We start from the raw sequence: 16,964 nt of genomic DNA, 5'->3' as shown, positions 1-16,964 counted from the left end.
ATGTTATCATCAATTTCTTGAGATCTTGCACGGGAACCAAGTCATTGGATATTTGGACGTTTCCTTCCAAATACAATTAAATGCAACAAATATTATGTGCTAATATTATTATGTGCTGATATTAAAATAAAAACTAAATTGAACACTAAGTATAACACAAAACTTACAAACTCTGAATGCCTATTCTTGGACGTGGAAATTGGCAACTGCAAATTCATCTTATGCGGCGTATATAGGGGACAATATCCTTCTCAATAGGCCGAGCATGGCTTCGGAGTCTAATCTACTTATCGCTATGGGGGATTTTAACTACGGTGGAGTCTAATGGCCATTAGAAAGCTCAGGATACCTGACACCGAGAGAAGATAACTTTCTACAGTGGTACAACAATACGAACTTCCATCAACTGGTAAATAAAGATACTAGATTTCGCCAAGGCAATCAACCATCCTGCTTAGATCTTATTCTAACAAACGATGATATAATATCGCTAAAGTTGACCACCAAGCTCCTATTGGCAAAAGAGATCACACCTGCCTGCAAGCTACCATAGAGTTGCAAACGAGGACACCTAATGCCACTAGACAGTTGCGATATAATTACAACAAAGCGGTTTTCGACAAAATAAATGAGACAATTTCACTCAGATTACCACAAAAAATGGAATCAGTGGATAATGTCATAGAACAGTACAATATATTTCTTACTGAAGTGAAGGACGCAGTTGCCCTATATGTAGCACGGGCTAAAACTAATGCTTTTGCACCTGATAAGCCGTGGAACAATAAAGAGATTCGAGATATGATTAAGCAGAAAATAGAACTATGGGACAAATATGTGCTTACTGGCTTGGATAATTTCACAAGGTCTACCGAAAGCTAAATAACAAGCTAACGAACCTCATAAACTCAGACTTATTAGAAACTAGACCAAAGCGGTTTTACTCCTACATTCGCCACCAAGTAACATCGAAGGTCAGCATACCTAACGTTGTATGCAATAAACAAGGACCTTTTGCGGATCAGTTGGAGGATGTCTTTCAGGTAGAACCTCAAGGACAACTGCCACACCTAGATCCATCCATTAGAGTTGAGGAGTGTATTACAGATATTACATTTTCAATAGATAAAGTTAAACAGGTAACTAAAGAAATGAATTCAGATTCTGCACCTGGACCAGATGGCATTCCTGTTACATTGCTGCAAAAGTGTGACACCTTGGTTGGCCCGTTGACCATGATAATGCAGACATATAACATAGGCATTTTACCTGAGCAATGGAAAACGGCAACCGTGACATCAATATTCAAGAAGGGAAATAAGCTTGAACCATCTAACTACAGGCCCATAAGTCTCACTAGTGTAGTATGCAAGGCCATGGAGAAAATTCTGGTTAAACGCATAAGAGGATTCCTTGCCCTGCACAGTGTGATAGGTGACCAGCAGCATGGTTTCTGTCCGCATCGCTCTACAGTGCCCAACTTGCTGTCTTGCCTCTCTTCCTGGACTGAAAGTTTTAACAAGAGGGACCCTACAGATATAATTTACCTTGACTATGAAAAGGCCTTCGACAAAGTTCCCACAGAGAGGCTACTTTATAAACTGGAACACTTGGGAATCCGTGGGAAACTATTAATATGGATAAGGGCCTTTCTACAACATAGAACCTTTGAAGTTAGAGTTGGTGAGACTAAGTCACGGCAACGAGAGATACAGAGTGGAGTACCACAGGGTTCAGTTTTAGGCCCGGTGCTTTACTGTTGACCTTCCATGTCGCCTCAAATGCAGTATTAGTACTTTTGCGGATGGCACCAAGTTATTTGCTAACCCACTCCTAGATTTCAGCCAACTACAAGATGATCTAGATGCAATAGTAAGCTGGTCTAAGGCATGGTTAATCAATCTGAATTCTGCCAAATGTACAGTACTTCACATAGGAAATCGGACCCCCGCCTGACTTACAACTTGTAAGGCACTCCACTAACGGCTGTAAAAACACAAACTGACCTAGGTGTTAAAATCTTTGAGGACCTAAAGTGGGAAGAGCACATATCTACAATGGTTAAGTTACCAGAAGCATGATTTACCTCATTAGAAAAGCCTTCAAGACCTTAACACCCTACATGATGCTAAAATATACAAAACATATGTCAGACCCGTACTGGAGTATGCTTTTCAAGCCTGGAGTCCTTACTTTGCCAAGGACATTGAGATGCTGGAGAAAGTATAACGGAGTTTCACGAAACTGCCAAGACAACTTAAAAACAAGCCATATGAAGAGAGACTAAAGGAACTGAAACTCACTACTCTAAAGCACTGCAGAGAACGTGGAGACCTAATAGAGACGTACAAAATACTATCTGGGCACTATAACCTCAAGGATTTCCAAGAGATTTTCAAGGGCAACAACAACAACCGTCTGAGAGGTCATCACTTAAAGCTAGAAAGGCATAGGTCTCACAGTAACCCATACAAACACTTTTCCAGCAATCGAGTGGTGAGGGCTTGGAACAAACTCCCAGAAGATGTGATTTTAGCACAAAATGTGAACCAGTTTAGAACTTGTTCATGATAACCAGCTTTATGAATACTGGATACAGATCATATCAGTTGTCATAACTGCCTGCCTGCTTATTAAATAATAATAATAATTTGAATTTGTAAAAGACAGACATAATAATAATAAGGAGAAGATATGAAGATGAATAAATAAAGGAAATAATAATAATATACACCGTGGGCTGGTAAAACTCGACAGATTTGAAAGGTGTATTCTTGAACGCATTTAGAGACTAAAATATCATACATAGTTTTCTGAAATCGGTCTTGTTTTAGAGACAATGACAATTCTTGTGAAAATTTGTTTCTGTAATAACTTTGTGTAAAACGCCTTTTTGGCTGCGATGCAGCCAGCCTGCCACTATGTAACTTATTGGTATAGACCTACTGACAGACATTCATGTTTTAAAGAAAACTCGCAATTTTTATTTTTAAATTAATTAAAATCAACTTATTCGTTGTAATATTTTTTTTCGCCATGATGTGAATAGAAATAACATGAAATGCAGAAAATAGATTCACCTAATTTGACCAACTTTGTTTTTAATAAATCTTACAGCTATCTTTACAGTTTCCCAATACGATAGTGTAGGTGCTTTACATAAATAATTCTATAACTTATACTACTACTATAACTAGGTATACCTGTACTATAACTAAGAATAAGAATAACACAACACAAACAATGTAACTTTAGCAAATTCATTCTCGGAATACGTCAGTACGATTGGCAACCTGGTTAATTATGCTGGTGGGTCTCGCCCACTCGCCTCGGCTTGGCCGCCACACGCACCGTGGGGGCACATAAACGCCTATCGTCGCTAGTAACTCTGGGTTACAGACCTTTCCACGTACTAACCTAAATATATAAGTGGCTAGTGCCAATTCCCTTCTAACCTCTATCTTCCTCGCGTTGTCCCGGCATTTTTGCCACGGCTCGTGGGAGCCTGGGGTCCGCTTGGCAACTAATCTCTAGCATTGGCGCAGGCACTAGGTTCTACGTAAGCGACTGCCATCTGACCATCCAACCCACATGATAAACCAAAACCTACCTAATTCTTATAAAGGCACACTGAAAGAAATGTTTGCATAACTGTAACAAACATTTTGGTTACTCTTTACACAAAAATTGGGACTTGCGAACTATGTGTTATATGTTACAAAACCGTGTTTGGCTATCAGTGTTCAGTGGCTGGGTATACACTACAAATAAGTTTTGTAAATTTATGCAAAGTTTATTTTCTTATAACCGTAGTTTAGTTATTTAGTAAAGTTACAAAACCAGTTCGGCTATTTATTTTTTTCAGTGCATTAGTTTATTTATTTAACAACGGTCAATTGGAATTGTTATTGTAAGACTTACAATTATTATGATACTATTCACTTGCTCAGGACTCAAAGTAAGAACTAAGAACTTGAAACTACCAACTTTGTTGTCTTGTTTTAGTAGTTTTAATAGCTACCTCCGCGAGTTTCTCGAGAGAGCAACGATGCCCTGATGTCAGCCATAACATGTGGTTATTGAATACATCGTAGAGAGCTTATAATATGCATACGAATTAGTATATGTAACTGTATACATAATTAGCGAATGAACACTCGTGTGATCTTTTTCTGGAACATACTTTGTTCATTTCATATTCATCATATTCGTATTTGAATGCTTTTTATTATGTAGCAGTCACATAAACTCCTATTAAATGTCTTTTTGTAATGGTTCAATGTCATCAAAGTTCACGTACAGTCACGCTCCATGATTGTTGAGCCATTTAGTTAGTGGTTCTAGCTACATTCCATAGCATAAGTATTGAAGACCCAGTTTAGCTAGGACCCTAGAGATTACTCGGTTTTTAACCGATTTTCGGTTTCGAGTTTAACGGATAGCAAAACCGATACTCGGTTATCGCTTATTTTGCATTCCCTACCCACGGTGTATATCTTCTTCTTCTTCTTAGTCGTATACTTTTGTCAGAGTAGTCATGGTCATTGCGGTCGTTGTACGGCTTTTTTCGCTGTTTCCCGCCATGCTGCTCTATTTATTGTGCTACGGTGTATATGGTTGGCCTCTATTTAAAAAAGAATAAACCTCTAAAAAAATTTGTTCGATTTTTCATTTGTACGAAAGCGCTTTTTTCAAAAACCGTCGGATTTCCAGAAGTATCACATATCTATCCTAACATAATGGCTTCTACAGAATAATAGGTAATAGAAAATAACACGTGCCCCGTCTGGGCTATCAAAATCGCTGCCAACTTAGCTTGGTCTGAGTCTATATCAATTTTAGCGTTTGTCAAAGACAGTGATAGGTAGTTTATATTATTTTATCGTTTTATTAGCAATCGCTGAATAAAAACAACGCCCTAATCCGCTTTTATTTCTCCATATTACTTATACCTAGGATCTTAAATATGACACGACTCTCTCTCGTCAGATATCTATTGCACGTTCGGTTATGCCAAGTGCTAATCCAAAGTAATAATCTCCAGAATCACCACCCAATGAACGGCAACTACAACCGTATGTACGCCGCGAACCAGATCGGGGTGGCCACGACACTGCCCCATTCGAACGAGAATGTGGCAAGCCGCGCCAACAGCGAACACGGACATAACCAGGACGATAGGTTCTCGCACCGCGACGCGAACATCGCGAGCAGCGAGGTGAGTAATATAACGAGTGGAAACCACTGTTAACTCATTCGAACGAGAACGCTAAGAGTGGCACCAACAGCGAGCACGGACACAACCAGGACGACAGGTTCTCGCAACGCGACGCGAACATCGCGAGCAGCGAGGTGAGTAATATAACGAGTGGAAACCACTGTTAACTCATTCGAACGAGAACGCTAAGAGTGGCACCAACAGCGAGCACGGACACAACCAGGACGACAGGTTCTCGCAACGCGACGCGAACATCGCGAGCAGCGAGGTGAGTGATATAACGAGTGGAAACCACTGTTAACTCATTCGAACGAGAACGCTAAGAGTGGCACCAACAGGGAACACGGACACAACCAGGACGACAGGTTCTCGCAACGCGACGCGAACATCGCGAGCAGCGAGGTGAGTGATATAACGAGTGGAAACCACGGTTAACTCATTCGAACGAGAACGCTAAGAGTGGCGCCAACAGCGAACGCGGACACAACCAGGACGACAGGTTGTCGCACCGCGACGCGAACATCGCGAGCAGAGAGGTGAGTGATAAAACAAGTGGAAACCACTGTTAACTCATTCGAACGAGAACGCTAAGAGTGGCGCCAACAGCGAGCACGGACACAACCAGGACGACAGGTTTTCGCACCGCGACGCGAACATCGCGAGCAGCGAGGTGAGTAATACTACGAATGAACTGCCACCGTCAACTAACCCAAAAGAGAATGTGGCGAGCCGAGAATCGGGAACAACTACAAATAGGTATTTAATTTTTTGTAGCACTTCTTTGACACCCTCACTGTAGCTATGTGCGACGATTTCGTACTTATAGAATTTTAACTAAGAGGAAAGTGGAATGGACCGGAAGTGGAGATGAGATTATATTTATGTTGCCTGAAACTACCTTTATTGCCTGAAAAGAAATGATTTATTATTTATTCTTATAGAAACGTTGTTCCTATTTCTTTCTCTGGATATAAACATTAAAGTATACCCGAGTAAGATCGGATGGAGGGTAATATCGTATGATCGCATCATTAGCAATACAATGTGTGATGTGACGCCAGTTCATATCGCCCCTCTTGCCATATTGTAGTAACCGCTCAGTCGTGTGTTACGAACGGTTAAAAAAAGTGTGAAGAAGATGAAATTTAATGGAAAAGACCGGATATTTTTCAACGTATGGAACTTATTCTCATTGCTTAAGAGTTAGAATTAGCAATTAGTTCAATTATTTCCAAGAAGGTTTTTAGTTTCGGTGTCTTGAAAAAAATTTAATTCGACTTTGAGTGTAGATTGCTCCCAAACTATTTTATTAAAGGGCATTAAGTGAATTCATAATATCAGCTTAGTTTTTTTTCTTCTATATCATCTGCATTAAATATTCGATGGTAAAAGTTAGTGAGAAATAAGCAATACATTTTTTTGTGACGCCCTTCCACCTCGCCGAAAAATAGTCCGGTCTTACCCGGGTATACTTTATAGGTTATTAACAATAGCTATGTCTCTTCGTTTGTTTTTCTTTTATTATTTTTGTAATATAAGTCAGTTAAAATTTTGTATAGAATTTATTTTTCGTTCGTAATTTTTATAATAATCAAAAAAACAAAAGGGGCATACCTATGGTTAATATGCATTCTGCCATAATGTTAATGTCGAGAGAGGAAGACGGAGCGTACGTTTGTGTGGAGAAGCGGTCGAGTAGTATCGTTGTAACGGCGCCGTGTGGGCCTGGGCAGGAGGCGGGCGGCGCGCACAGCGACGCGGAGGACGCGCTGACGGAGCGCGGCCGCGCGCTGCAGGCCAAGCTGCGAGAGCTGCAGCTCAAGAAGCGGCACTTGGAGAACCTCGTATGTATTCCATAGCCACGGAATATCTATGTGGAGCCGACGCTCTCACTAATATCTTTGACTTTGAATAAGTTTTTGACAAAAAATTCATTTTTGGTACAAGCTTTTATCGCTGACTGTACTTTTCTTTCCACATGCAACTAATACTCGTCGAGCCAATTCTAAAAACCCCAAACACAATTAGGTTGCGTTGTTTTATCACAGAGTTCCTATGTCCACCTCTTGTCTCCATCATCAGATCGGCTCGATGGTACCATAATATTGCATTGTCACCCGACTTACATATGTATGCAAATTTTCAGCTCAATCGGAAACCGGGAAGTGGATCAAATTTAACAGACAACGGTCAGGTGAAAGTAAATAAAAGCTTGTAAAATTGTCCATTGCACTAACTCCTGAATTCCAGAAGCCTCTATAAAGAAAAAATCCAACCTTTATTGAACAAGACGAGGCCCTGGGACAGGCTTGAGGCATCCGTAAATCCGTTGCATTACATCTTACATCTCGTAATCCAAGCGGACGGCCGTCTTTAATTCCCAATATACTTTATACATTGTTAAGCATCAGGCCCTAGGTATTTTGTACAGTTTTTATAGGTATTGAACGCTATAGAAAGGCTACATACGACCACACCTCATAGAATATTTCTAAATAATTTAACCTGTGTGTGTAGTTTCGTTCCTTTCGCCTGGTGTTTCGAGACGTATCTATATCTGACTTAATTGTCACAATGACGGGACGTCTATAAAACTGTCCCATCGACTTACCTAATTTCAGAGGATTAAGCACTTCATCCTACAGGTCCGAAAGAAAAAGCCAAATAATAAACTGAAATAGATGTGATATGCAATAGAAAAAGCAACCGCGCCCTCCAGTGGTGGAGGCCGCGTTCGAACCGGCTTCTTAAGCTATCGCACGAAATCAAGCAAAACAGAAAAAAGAAACAAAATGAAAATATTTTGGCAAAATAATTGGATTTGTTCCCAAAATTGTAAAGTCAGCCAACTTGCCTAACCCGTCTGTTTCTTTGTTGACTAACCACACTAGAGGTAACATGATAATCGTTTATTTCACCCTACATGTCCAGGTGTCAGAGTTCCAGAAGCTGCAGATGGCGACGCATCTCGGCTCCAACAACACTTACTCCAGCTCTGGAGAGGACAGCGCCGACGACGAGCCGACAAGGAAATGTAAAGCCCTTTTTTGTTATTTATTAACTAATACGGAACTTAATCGTACATATGTACGTATACAAATACGAGAGTTCTTGCTCTCCTTCCTCGCGTTGTTCCGGAATTTTACCACGGCTCATGGGAACCTGGGGTCCGCTCGACAAATAATCCCAAGATTTGGCGTATGCACTAGTTTTTACGAAAGCGACTGCCATCTGACCTTCCAACCCAGAGGGTAAACTAGGCCTTGTTCACCGAAAAGTGACTGGATGGTCTTCCCAACCAAAAATTGTATATTCCTTACTATGCATTAATACTCGTTATGTTACAGGTAACAATGAGGGAGGTAATATCAAAAACGGAGACCCTTTTAAACTTATGGAAATCAAAGCCATTAAAACAGCACTACAGAAGACTAAAGGTAAGTTGTATTATTTCAAAATCATCGGCATGATTTTTTATAGATATCGCCACAAGTGCACAAAACAACATATCATAAAACGATAGCGAGAATCAGGAGAAACAGGTTATAAACTGCAATGTTTTTGATGGAAAAACATATATTCAAACTTATAAACATCTAAATTACTCAACTAACTTTCACATTAGATGCGGGCTAGGGGCAAATTTCGTCGCAAATCGCATCCTGGGTGGTAACTCGTAAAGTGGTTAAGGGCGATATGTAGTGAACCCTCGTGGACGGCGGACGTCAGCTGCCGCTCCGTTACTGGGTTGAGAAACGGCAGCCACCCAAACACGTCAAAAAAAAAGTTGTCATAGATCTCGAATGAAACTTTGTCAGATGATAGTGTAGATATTATTGTGAATTAAAAATCGTTAGCCGGTTTTATCGCGCTGGAAAGAAAACAAAATAAGCCAAGGCTAGTTTATAATATAGTACTAATTGATAATGTATTTTCAGATCTGATGCGCTCGGTAGAAAACTACGAGTCGGACCATATGTCCGGCGCGCACGATGATTCCTTCCAGATGACTAGTCACTCTAATATAAACGACAAGTGAGTTTTGAAACGTCGGATAAGGTAAAAGTAATTAAAATATATCGCGTTATACCCGTTTATCTACACACATATCATAAACCCTATGATGCCTTCAAAATCTGTTAATTATGGCCAACATTACGAGAAACTGTTTTGTTACAACAAATTTATTATCTGTGATAATTTAGTTATTACTTCATAACTACATCAAAATCGATTTGGTTATGCATTCAAATTTGGAACATCTCTGAAAAATCTCTAAAAAATATCAGTCGAGATCCCTTTTTGTTCGAAATGAAATGTCAATTGCATCCAATTTTGACATATGTCGCATGTTAGTTTGTATCGAATGATACGGAAATAGGCCCCCGACTCTAGTTTGTCCCTGAATTAAAAAAAACTACATGCTTGAAAAAAGTTTTCATTTACCGCCATTTGACGTACAGTTTATATTTTAATTAGTTTTAAGTATAAAATGAATATGTTTTGTTGTTTTTAAGGTAACTATAGCAACCCGTTGTTTTTTTTACAGTAAATCGGAAGGCGGCGGCAGTATCGGCGGCTGGTCCAACGACGGCAGCGGGTGCCGCGTGCGCAACTCGCTGCCGCAGCGGCACAAGTTCACCAACGAGCAGCACGAGCAGCTGCAGCTGCAGCACCTGCAGCAGCCGCAGCAGATGAGTGAGTTCACCGACGAGCGGTACTAGTCAACTACTACTCTCATACGATACCTCACGCGTCGAATCAATGGTCCCTATGACAGTTCGTGCAAATTCCTTTTGGTTAGGCTTATATAAAAAAAAATCCAAAAGAAATTTAACTTGCCCTGTTAGTAGGTTAGTGTGTGTAAATCTAAATTTGACCCACTCCAATTTCCGATTGAGCTGAAATTTTGCATACATATGTAAATCGGATGCAATATTATGATGACATGGAGCTGATCTGATTATGGAGACAGGAGGTGACCATGGGAACTCTGATACAATTAGGCAAACTAATTGTGTTTAGATTGTTAGAATTGTCTCAGTGACTATTAGTTGCCTGTAGAAAGAAAGTCAGCGATAAAAGCTTATACCTGCCAAAAACTTAGTACCGTATAAAGGTCACAGCTCATTAGATCCACCCCGCACCCGACCCTCACCGCCTCGCCTCGAGCGGTTAGTATTCTTCGTATGGATTTCTATGGGCATGCGCTCACTACATCAACTTCGTACCACCACCGGATAAGTTGATGTAGTGAGCGCATGCCCATAGAAATCCATACGAAGAATACTAACCGCTCGAGGCGAGGCGGTGAGGGTCGGGTGCGGGGTGGCTCTAATGAGCTGTGACCTTAAATGTTACATTTCAAAATACATTAATGTGCTAAACTTCCAAAAAATATCTACAAACATTTTACTTACAGCTACTACATACATACAAAATATAACTGTCATAGGGACTTTCATTCGACACGAGGGGGGGGGGGGGGAGGGGATACAGTGCAATCGATCGAATTTGCGATATGCCATTATTGCCCAAGCTGAAAGGGAGATCTTCGAACTCGTTCGTTATGTTATGTACGATACTTATGATTTTGTTATGTCTTTACAGGCCACGAGTCCAATATTGCGTCTTTGCAAGAGTTGGCTCAAGAACTTCGCATGGAGACAGAGAAGATTGTCGGTGAGAGAGCTCGTATCAAAGACATGCTGTCCAATAAGGGTGAGTTTATTGAAACTTCTTGTGCCCGCGGCTCCTCCTTTTCCTATTCAGCTTACTATTCCTATGCCCATACTTGGCTTACCTATGGTGTCATTCTATGGGGGAATAGCATAGATGTGGATATTACAAAAATGTGTTCCAATCTTGGCTAAAAAAATATTATGGAAAGTTGCATTGTATGTCGCACTGATGAATGCTTACTTTAACATATACATTTTGGAAACATGTAAGTTTGTAAAATATACCCTCATTTTTATACCAAACATTCAGATATACCCCGACGCACTGTGGGCTGGAATTCGGCTCTCATTGACATAGAAACCGAAGTTTGTTATTTTTATATTTTTTTGATTGAAATAGAGTTTGCCCAGCATTGTGGTGGTAACCGGTGAGTTTTAGACGATTTGGAATGAAAATTGTCGAGTTACGATTTTTTTTCAAAATAAATGTATGGAGCAGGAACAAGAAATCGTTATTACTCAAGAACCGCAAAACAAACCGTAATATCCTCGCAGATGGTTATACTACGAATTATTTGTGATTTTTTGGCATCCTATATATATCCGTCACGGGTGCGGATTTTTTTATAAAAACCATTAATTGTTTCTATGGAAAAAAGCACAAAAACCGGTGACGGATATAGTAGTATGCCAAAAAATCACAAATAATCACAAATAATTTGTAGAATAACCTTCTGCGAGGATATTACTGTATTTGTTGCGGTTCTTGAGATATTTCGATTTTTTTGTCCCGGCTCCATACATTTTTTTGAAAAAAAATCATAACTACTATTTTCAACTCAAATCGTCTGAAACTTATAACTTAGCATAAACACACTGAACAAAACCCATTTCAATCAAAAAAATTTTAAAATGTTGACTTTGGTTTTGAAAATGAAAAAATAGTCAGCCGATTGTATCGCGGTGGAATGACATGAACATGTAAAAAGTGGTACGTAACACTGTTATGTCCGCAAAGTATGCGTAATGTGTAATTTGCGTAACCGTTTATTTGGAACGCTTGATGGAATGCTACATGCAGTGTCATAATATTTTGTAACTGTCATAATACCGCGATACCACCGGCTGACGATCTTTTTTAAGTACCAATATCACCTGAATTATCATCTGACAAAGTATAAAATGGCAGGCGACGAAAAAACATTTTTTTTACGTGTTTCGGTGGCTTTCATTCCTCAATCCACCAACGGAGCGACAGCTGATGTCCACGAGGGTTCATCATACATAAACGTTAACACTATACTAGTTTTCGCCCAGGAGGCGATTGGTCATGGAAACCTGTTCCTGGCTAGACCGCGGTCTAGTATAAGTTTTAACACATTTGTATACGACTGTTTGTTTCCTAATAAAAAAAAACTTATTTCAGAGCCGAGCCGCAAGCAGAAGAAGGTGAACGAGCAGGCGTCGCCGTCGCCGTCCCGCAGCGGCGGCGGCTGGCACGCGCCCGGACCCGCCGAGCGGCGCCAGCTGCAGCTGCGCGCGCTGCTCGCCGACAAGCAGCGCGAGCTGGACAGCCTGCTCAACAAGGAGGTACACAAACCGTCCCGCGGCTGGCACGCGCCCGGACCCGCCGAGCGGCGCCAGCTGCAGCTGCGCGCGCTGCTCGCCGACAAGCAGCGCGAGCTGGACAGCCTGCTCAACAAGGAGGTACACAAACCGTCCCGCGGCTGGCACGCGCCCGGACCCGCCGAGCGGCGCCAGCTGCAGCTGCGCGCGCTGCTCGCCGACAAGCAGCGCGAGCTGGACAGCCTGCTCAACATGGAGGTACACAAACCGTCCCGCGGCTGGCATGCGCCCGGACCCGCCGAGCGGCGCCAGCTGCAGCTGCGCGCGCTGCTCGCCGACAAGCAGCGCGAGCTGGACAGCCTGCTCAACAAGGAGGTACACAAACCGTCCCGCGGCTGGCACGCGCCCGGACCCGCCGAGCGGCGCCAGCTGCAGCTGCGCGCGCTGCTCGCCGACAAGCAGCGCGAGCTGGACAGCCTGCTCAACAAGGAGGTACACAAACCGTCCCGCGGCTGGCACGCGCCCGGACCCGCCGAGCGGCGCCAGCTGCAGCTGCGCGCGCTGCTCGCCGACAAGCAGCGCGAGCTGGACAGCCTGCTCAACAAGGAGGTACACAAACCGTCCCGCGGCTGGCACGCGCCCGGACCCGCCGAGCGGCGCCAGCTGCAGCTGCGCGCGCTGCTCGCCGACAAGCAGCGCGAGCTGGACAGCCTGCTCAACATGGAGGTACACAAACCGTCCCGCGGCTGGCATGCGCCCGGACCCGCCGAGCGGCGCCAGCTGCAGCTGCGCGCGCTGCTCGCCGACAAGCAGCGCGAGCTGGACAGCCTGCTCAACAAGGAGGTACACAAACCGTCCCGCGGCTGGCACGCGCCCGGACCCGCCGAGCGGCGCCAGCTGCAGCTGCGCGCGCTGCTCGCCGACAAGCAGCGCGAGCTGGACAGCCTGCTCAACAAGGAGGTACACAAACCGTCCCGCGGCTGGCACGCGCCCGGACCCGCCGAGCGGCGCCAGCTGCAGCTGCGCGCGCTGCTCGCCGACAAGCAGCGCGAGCTGGACAGCCTGCTCAACAAGGAGGTACACAAACCGTCCCGCGGCTGGCACGCGCCCGGACCCGCCGAGCGGCGCCAGCTGCAGCTGCGCGCGCTGCTCGCCGACAAGCAGCGCGAGCTGGACAGCCTGCTCAACAAGGAGGTACACAAACCGTCCCGCGGCTGGCACGCGCCCGGACCCGCCGAGCGGCGCCAGCTGCAGCTGCGCGCGCTGCTCGCCGACAAGCAGCGCGAGCTGGACAGCCTGCTCAACAAGGAGGTACACAAACCGTCCCGCGGCTGGCACGCGCCCGGACCCGCCGAGCGGCGCCAGCTGCAGCTGCGCGCGCTGCTCGCCGACAAGCAGCGCGAGCTGGACAGCCTGCTCAACAAGGAGGTACACAAACCGTCCCGCGGCTGGCACGCGCCCGGACCCGCCGAGCGGCGCCAGCTGCAGCTGCGCGCGCTGCTCGCCGACAAGCAGCGCGAGCTGGACAGCCTGCTCAACAAGGAGGTACACAAACCGTCCCGCGGCTGGCACGCGCCCGGACCCGCCGAGCGGCGCCAGCTGCAGCTGCGCGCGCTGCTCGCCGACAAGCAGCGCGAGCTGGACAGCCTGCTCAACAAGGAGGTACACAAACCGTCCCGCGGCTGGCACGCGCCCGGACCCGCCGAGCGGCGCCAGCTGCAGCTGCGCGCGCTGCTCGCCGACAAGCAGCGCGAGCTGGACAGCCTGCTCAACAAGGAGGTACACAAACCGTCCCGCGGCTGGCACGCGCCCGGACCCGCCGAGCGGCGCCAGCTGCAGCTGCGCGCGCTGCTCGCCGACAAGCAGCGCGAGCTGGACAGCCTGCTCAACAAGGAGGTACACAAACCGTCCCGCGGCTGGCACGCGCCCGGACCCGCCGAGCGGCGCCAGCTGCAGCTGCGCGCGCTGCTCGCCGACAAGCAGCGCGAGCTGGACAGCCTGCTCAACAAGGAGGTACACAAACCGTCCCGCGGCTGGCACGCGCCCGGACCCGCCGAGCGGCGCCAGCTGCAGCTGCGCGCGCTGCTCGCCGACAAGCAGCGCGAGCTGGACAGCCTGCTCAACAAGGAGGTACACAAACCGTCCCGCGGCTGGCACGCGCCCGGACCCGCCGAGCGGCGCCAGCTGCAGCTGCGCGCGCTGCTCGCCGACAAGCAGCGCGAGCTGGACAGCCTGCTCAACAAGGAGGTACACAAACCGTCCCGCGGCTGGCACGCGCCCGGACCCGCCGAGCGGCGCCAGCTGCAGCTGCGCGCGCTGCTCGCCGACAAGCAGCGCGAGCTGGACAGCCTGCTCAACAAGGAGGTACACAAACCGTCCCGCGGCTGGCACGCGCCCGGACCCGCCGAGCGGCGCCAGCTGCAGCTGCGCGCGCTGCTCGCCGACAAGCAGCGCGAGCTGGACAGCCTGCTCAACAAGGAGGTACACAAACCGTCCCGCGGCTGGCACGCGCCCGGACCCGCCGAGCGGCGCCAGCTGCAGCTGCGCGCGCTGCTCGCCGACAAGCAGCGCGAACTGGACAACCTGCTTAACACGCTGACGCTGACGCCCTATATCTAGGCTTTCTCGTCACGCCGATACCACTTTTCCATTCTTTCCCTAAAGCTTACTTACCTTAGAAAGGCGCATAGCAATATCTACCGTAACAATGATCTATCTTAACAAGCACATGTTATATTGAGATGTTATAATTTTTTGTTCGATCCCATTTCTTCGACTGGAATTAATAAATCAATGAATTCGTTCGATACATGTCGAGCGTTTATTCGACTTAAAATTGTTTCAATACATTTTTTTTTTCAGAAAGTACTGTTTGGAAATACAGAAGCTCAAAAAATGATGGCGGACTCGTGTACCGGCTCCGTCATTACTGGTGTCAACCAGTCCTACAACAGGTAAGAGTCGGTCGGTCTCCTGATGGCTATTTCAATTTTAATCGCCGGTTTTACATAGGTTATACTTGTCAGTCCTACGAACAGTATCAGTCTTCTTTCTTTTGGAAATTTTATGGCCTGCACGCTAGTCCTTTCAGCTAAATCTCATGGAACCACACTAGAGACAGGTAAAAACAGCTGGCGCCATGTATACAAACTTTTTGCATTTTCCAACCACATTTCAGAAAGAAAAGAAAATTGTTTTAGCTCCCCCAATGACTTTGTCGGCTGAAATGAAAAATCATGTTTTTTATAATAATTTGGACCCACTTTTTTATTTATAACTTTAGTTGTAGTTTTACTTTTTAATCTTTTCCCTTTTTTATCTTTATGTAGTTTTGTTTAAGGAATATTTTAAGGTAGTCTTATTTTTATATTCATAATACAATTGTAGCATACTGTTTTTTTACTGTTTAATAAAGTTTTTAATTACTGACGACCGGTCTGGCCTAGTGGGTAGTGACCTTGCCTATGAAGCTGATGGTCCCGGGTTCAAATCCTGGTAAGGGCATTTATTCGTGTGATGAGCATGGATATTTCTTTCTGAGTCATGGGTGTTTTCTATGTATTTAAGTATTTATAAATATTTACATATTATATATATCGTTGTCTAAGTACCCTCAACACAAGCCTTATTGAGCTTACTGTGGGATTTAGTCAATTTGTGTAATAATGTCTTATAATATTTATTTATTTATAATTACTATTAATAACAATTTTAATGAATTATGCTGTTTCAGTGAACAAGAAGAACCCGATTCGCGGTCGGAACAGATACTTTTGGACTCTCAAAACTCCAGAGACGAGGACAACTTTAGGGTATGTACCTAACATTTGATTGGAGTCGTGACGCTCGCTTAAAATTCCCTTTTCACGTCTCATGCTCGTTTCGGGCGCGGCATTGATTTTTAATTTAATTTATTTATTTATTTAAGAAACAAACAGTCTTTTATAGTTATATATAGCACAGGAACTTTTCTTAAAACTAGACTTACAGTTTCCTTAATGAAAATATTTTAACATCATGCTTATTAAGTAGTTTCTACATAGTAAAACAGAGCTATTTGTGCGTGCAAAAACAAAAAACAAACAAAAGAAAAGAAAAATTATGAGAATAAAAACATAAGAGCATTATAACAACCTTATGGTATTGTTTACAAACTGAAATCTCAAGGATTTATTATCTATTAATAAAGAAATTATAAAAAGCAGTAACGTCTAATACTGAGATTATTTATTTATAGCGCCAATCTAAACATTTGGGTTATTAATTATTACACTGCATAGATAGTGTTTTAAATCTATTAAGTTTCTCACAGAAAATATCAAGGCTTAGAAATTTTTTGTTGTACAACCTGCACGCCCTTCTAACAAAACTATTTCTTGCGTAAGCAGTCCGACTACGGGGGATGTAAAAGAGGGGTTTTTTCCTGCAAGCACGTTCACAACGTCGAGGGACTCTGAAGGAAAGTGAATGTAGTAAAAACGGAGCATCAATAATATTAT

At 44.5% G+C, this 16,964-nt stretch overlaps 1 protein-coding gene across 1 annotated transcript in view; it reads left to right on the top strand.

Annotated features, from left to right (window-relative positions):
- Positions 1–16,964, top strand: part of LOC133517428 (uncharacterized) — a 74,861-nt gene that overhangs the window by 23,619 nt on the left and 34,278 nt on the right. Inside the window, exons 10-23 of the mRNA XM_061850744.1 lie at positions 5,045–5,137; positions 5,236–5,352; positions 5,400–5,486; positions 5,534–5,620; positions 5,766–5,888; positions 6,952–7,062; positions 8,150–8,252; positions 8,566–8,655; positions 9,157–9,253; positions 9,768–9,916; positions 10,829–10,939; positions 12,326–14,946; positions 15,328–15,419; positions 16,199–16,277. Coding sequence (XP_061706728.1) covers positions 5,045–5,137; positions 5,236–5,352; positions 5,400–5,486; positions 5,534–5,620; positions 5,766–5,888; positions 6,952–7,062; positions 8,150–8,252; positions 8,566–8,655; positions 9,157–9,253; positions 9,768–9,916; positions 10,829–10,939; positions 12,326–14,946; positions 15,328–15,419; positions 16,199–16,277 — 3,960 coding nt within the window. The remainder of the gene's footprint in view (positions 1–5,044; positions 5,138–5,235; positions 5,353–5,399; positions 5,487–5,533; positions 5,621–5,765; positions 5,889–6,951; positions 7,063–8,149; positions 8,253–8,565; positions 8,656–9,156; positions 9,254–9,767; positions 9,917–10,828; positions 10,940–12,325; positions 14,947–15,327; positions 15,420–16,198; positions 16,278–16,964) is intronic.

This window comes from Cydia pomonella, chromosome 4 (assembly GCF_033807575.1).
Source record: "Cydia pomonella isolate Wapato2018A chromosome 4, ilCydPomo1, whole genome shotgun sequence".
NCBI lineage: Eukaryota > Metazoa > Arthropoda > Insecta > Lepidoptera > Tortricidae > Cydia > Cydia pomonella.
This window is presented reverse-complemented; position numbering and strand designations above follow the sequence as displayed.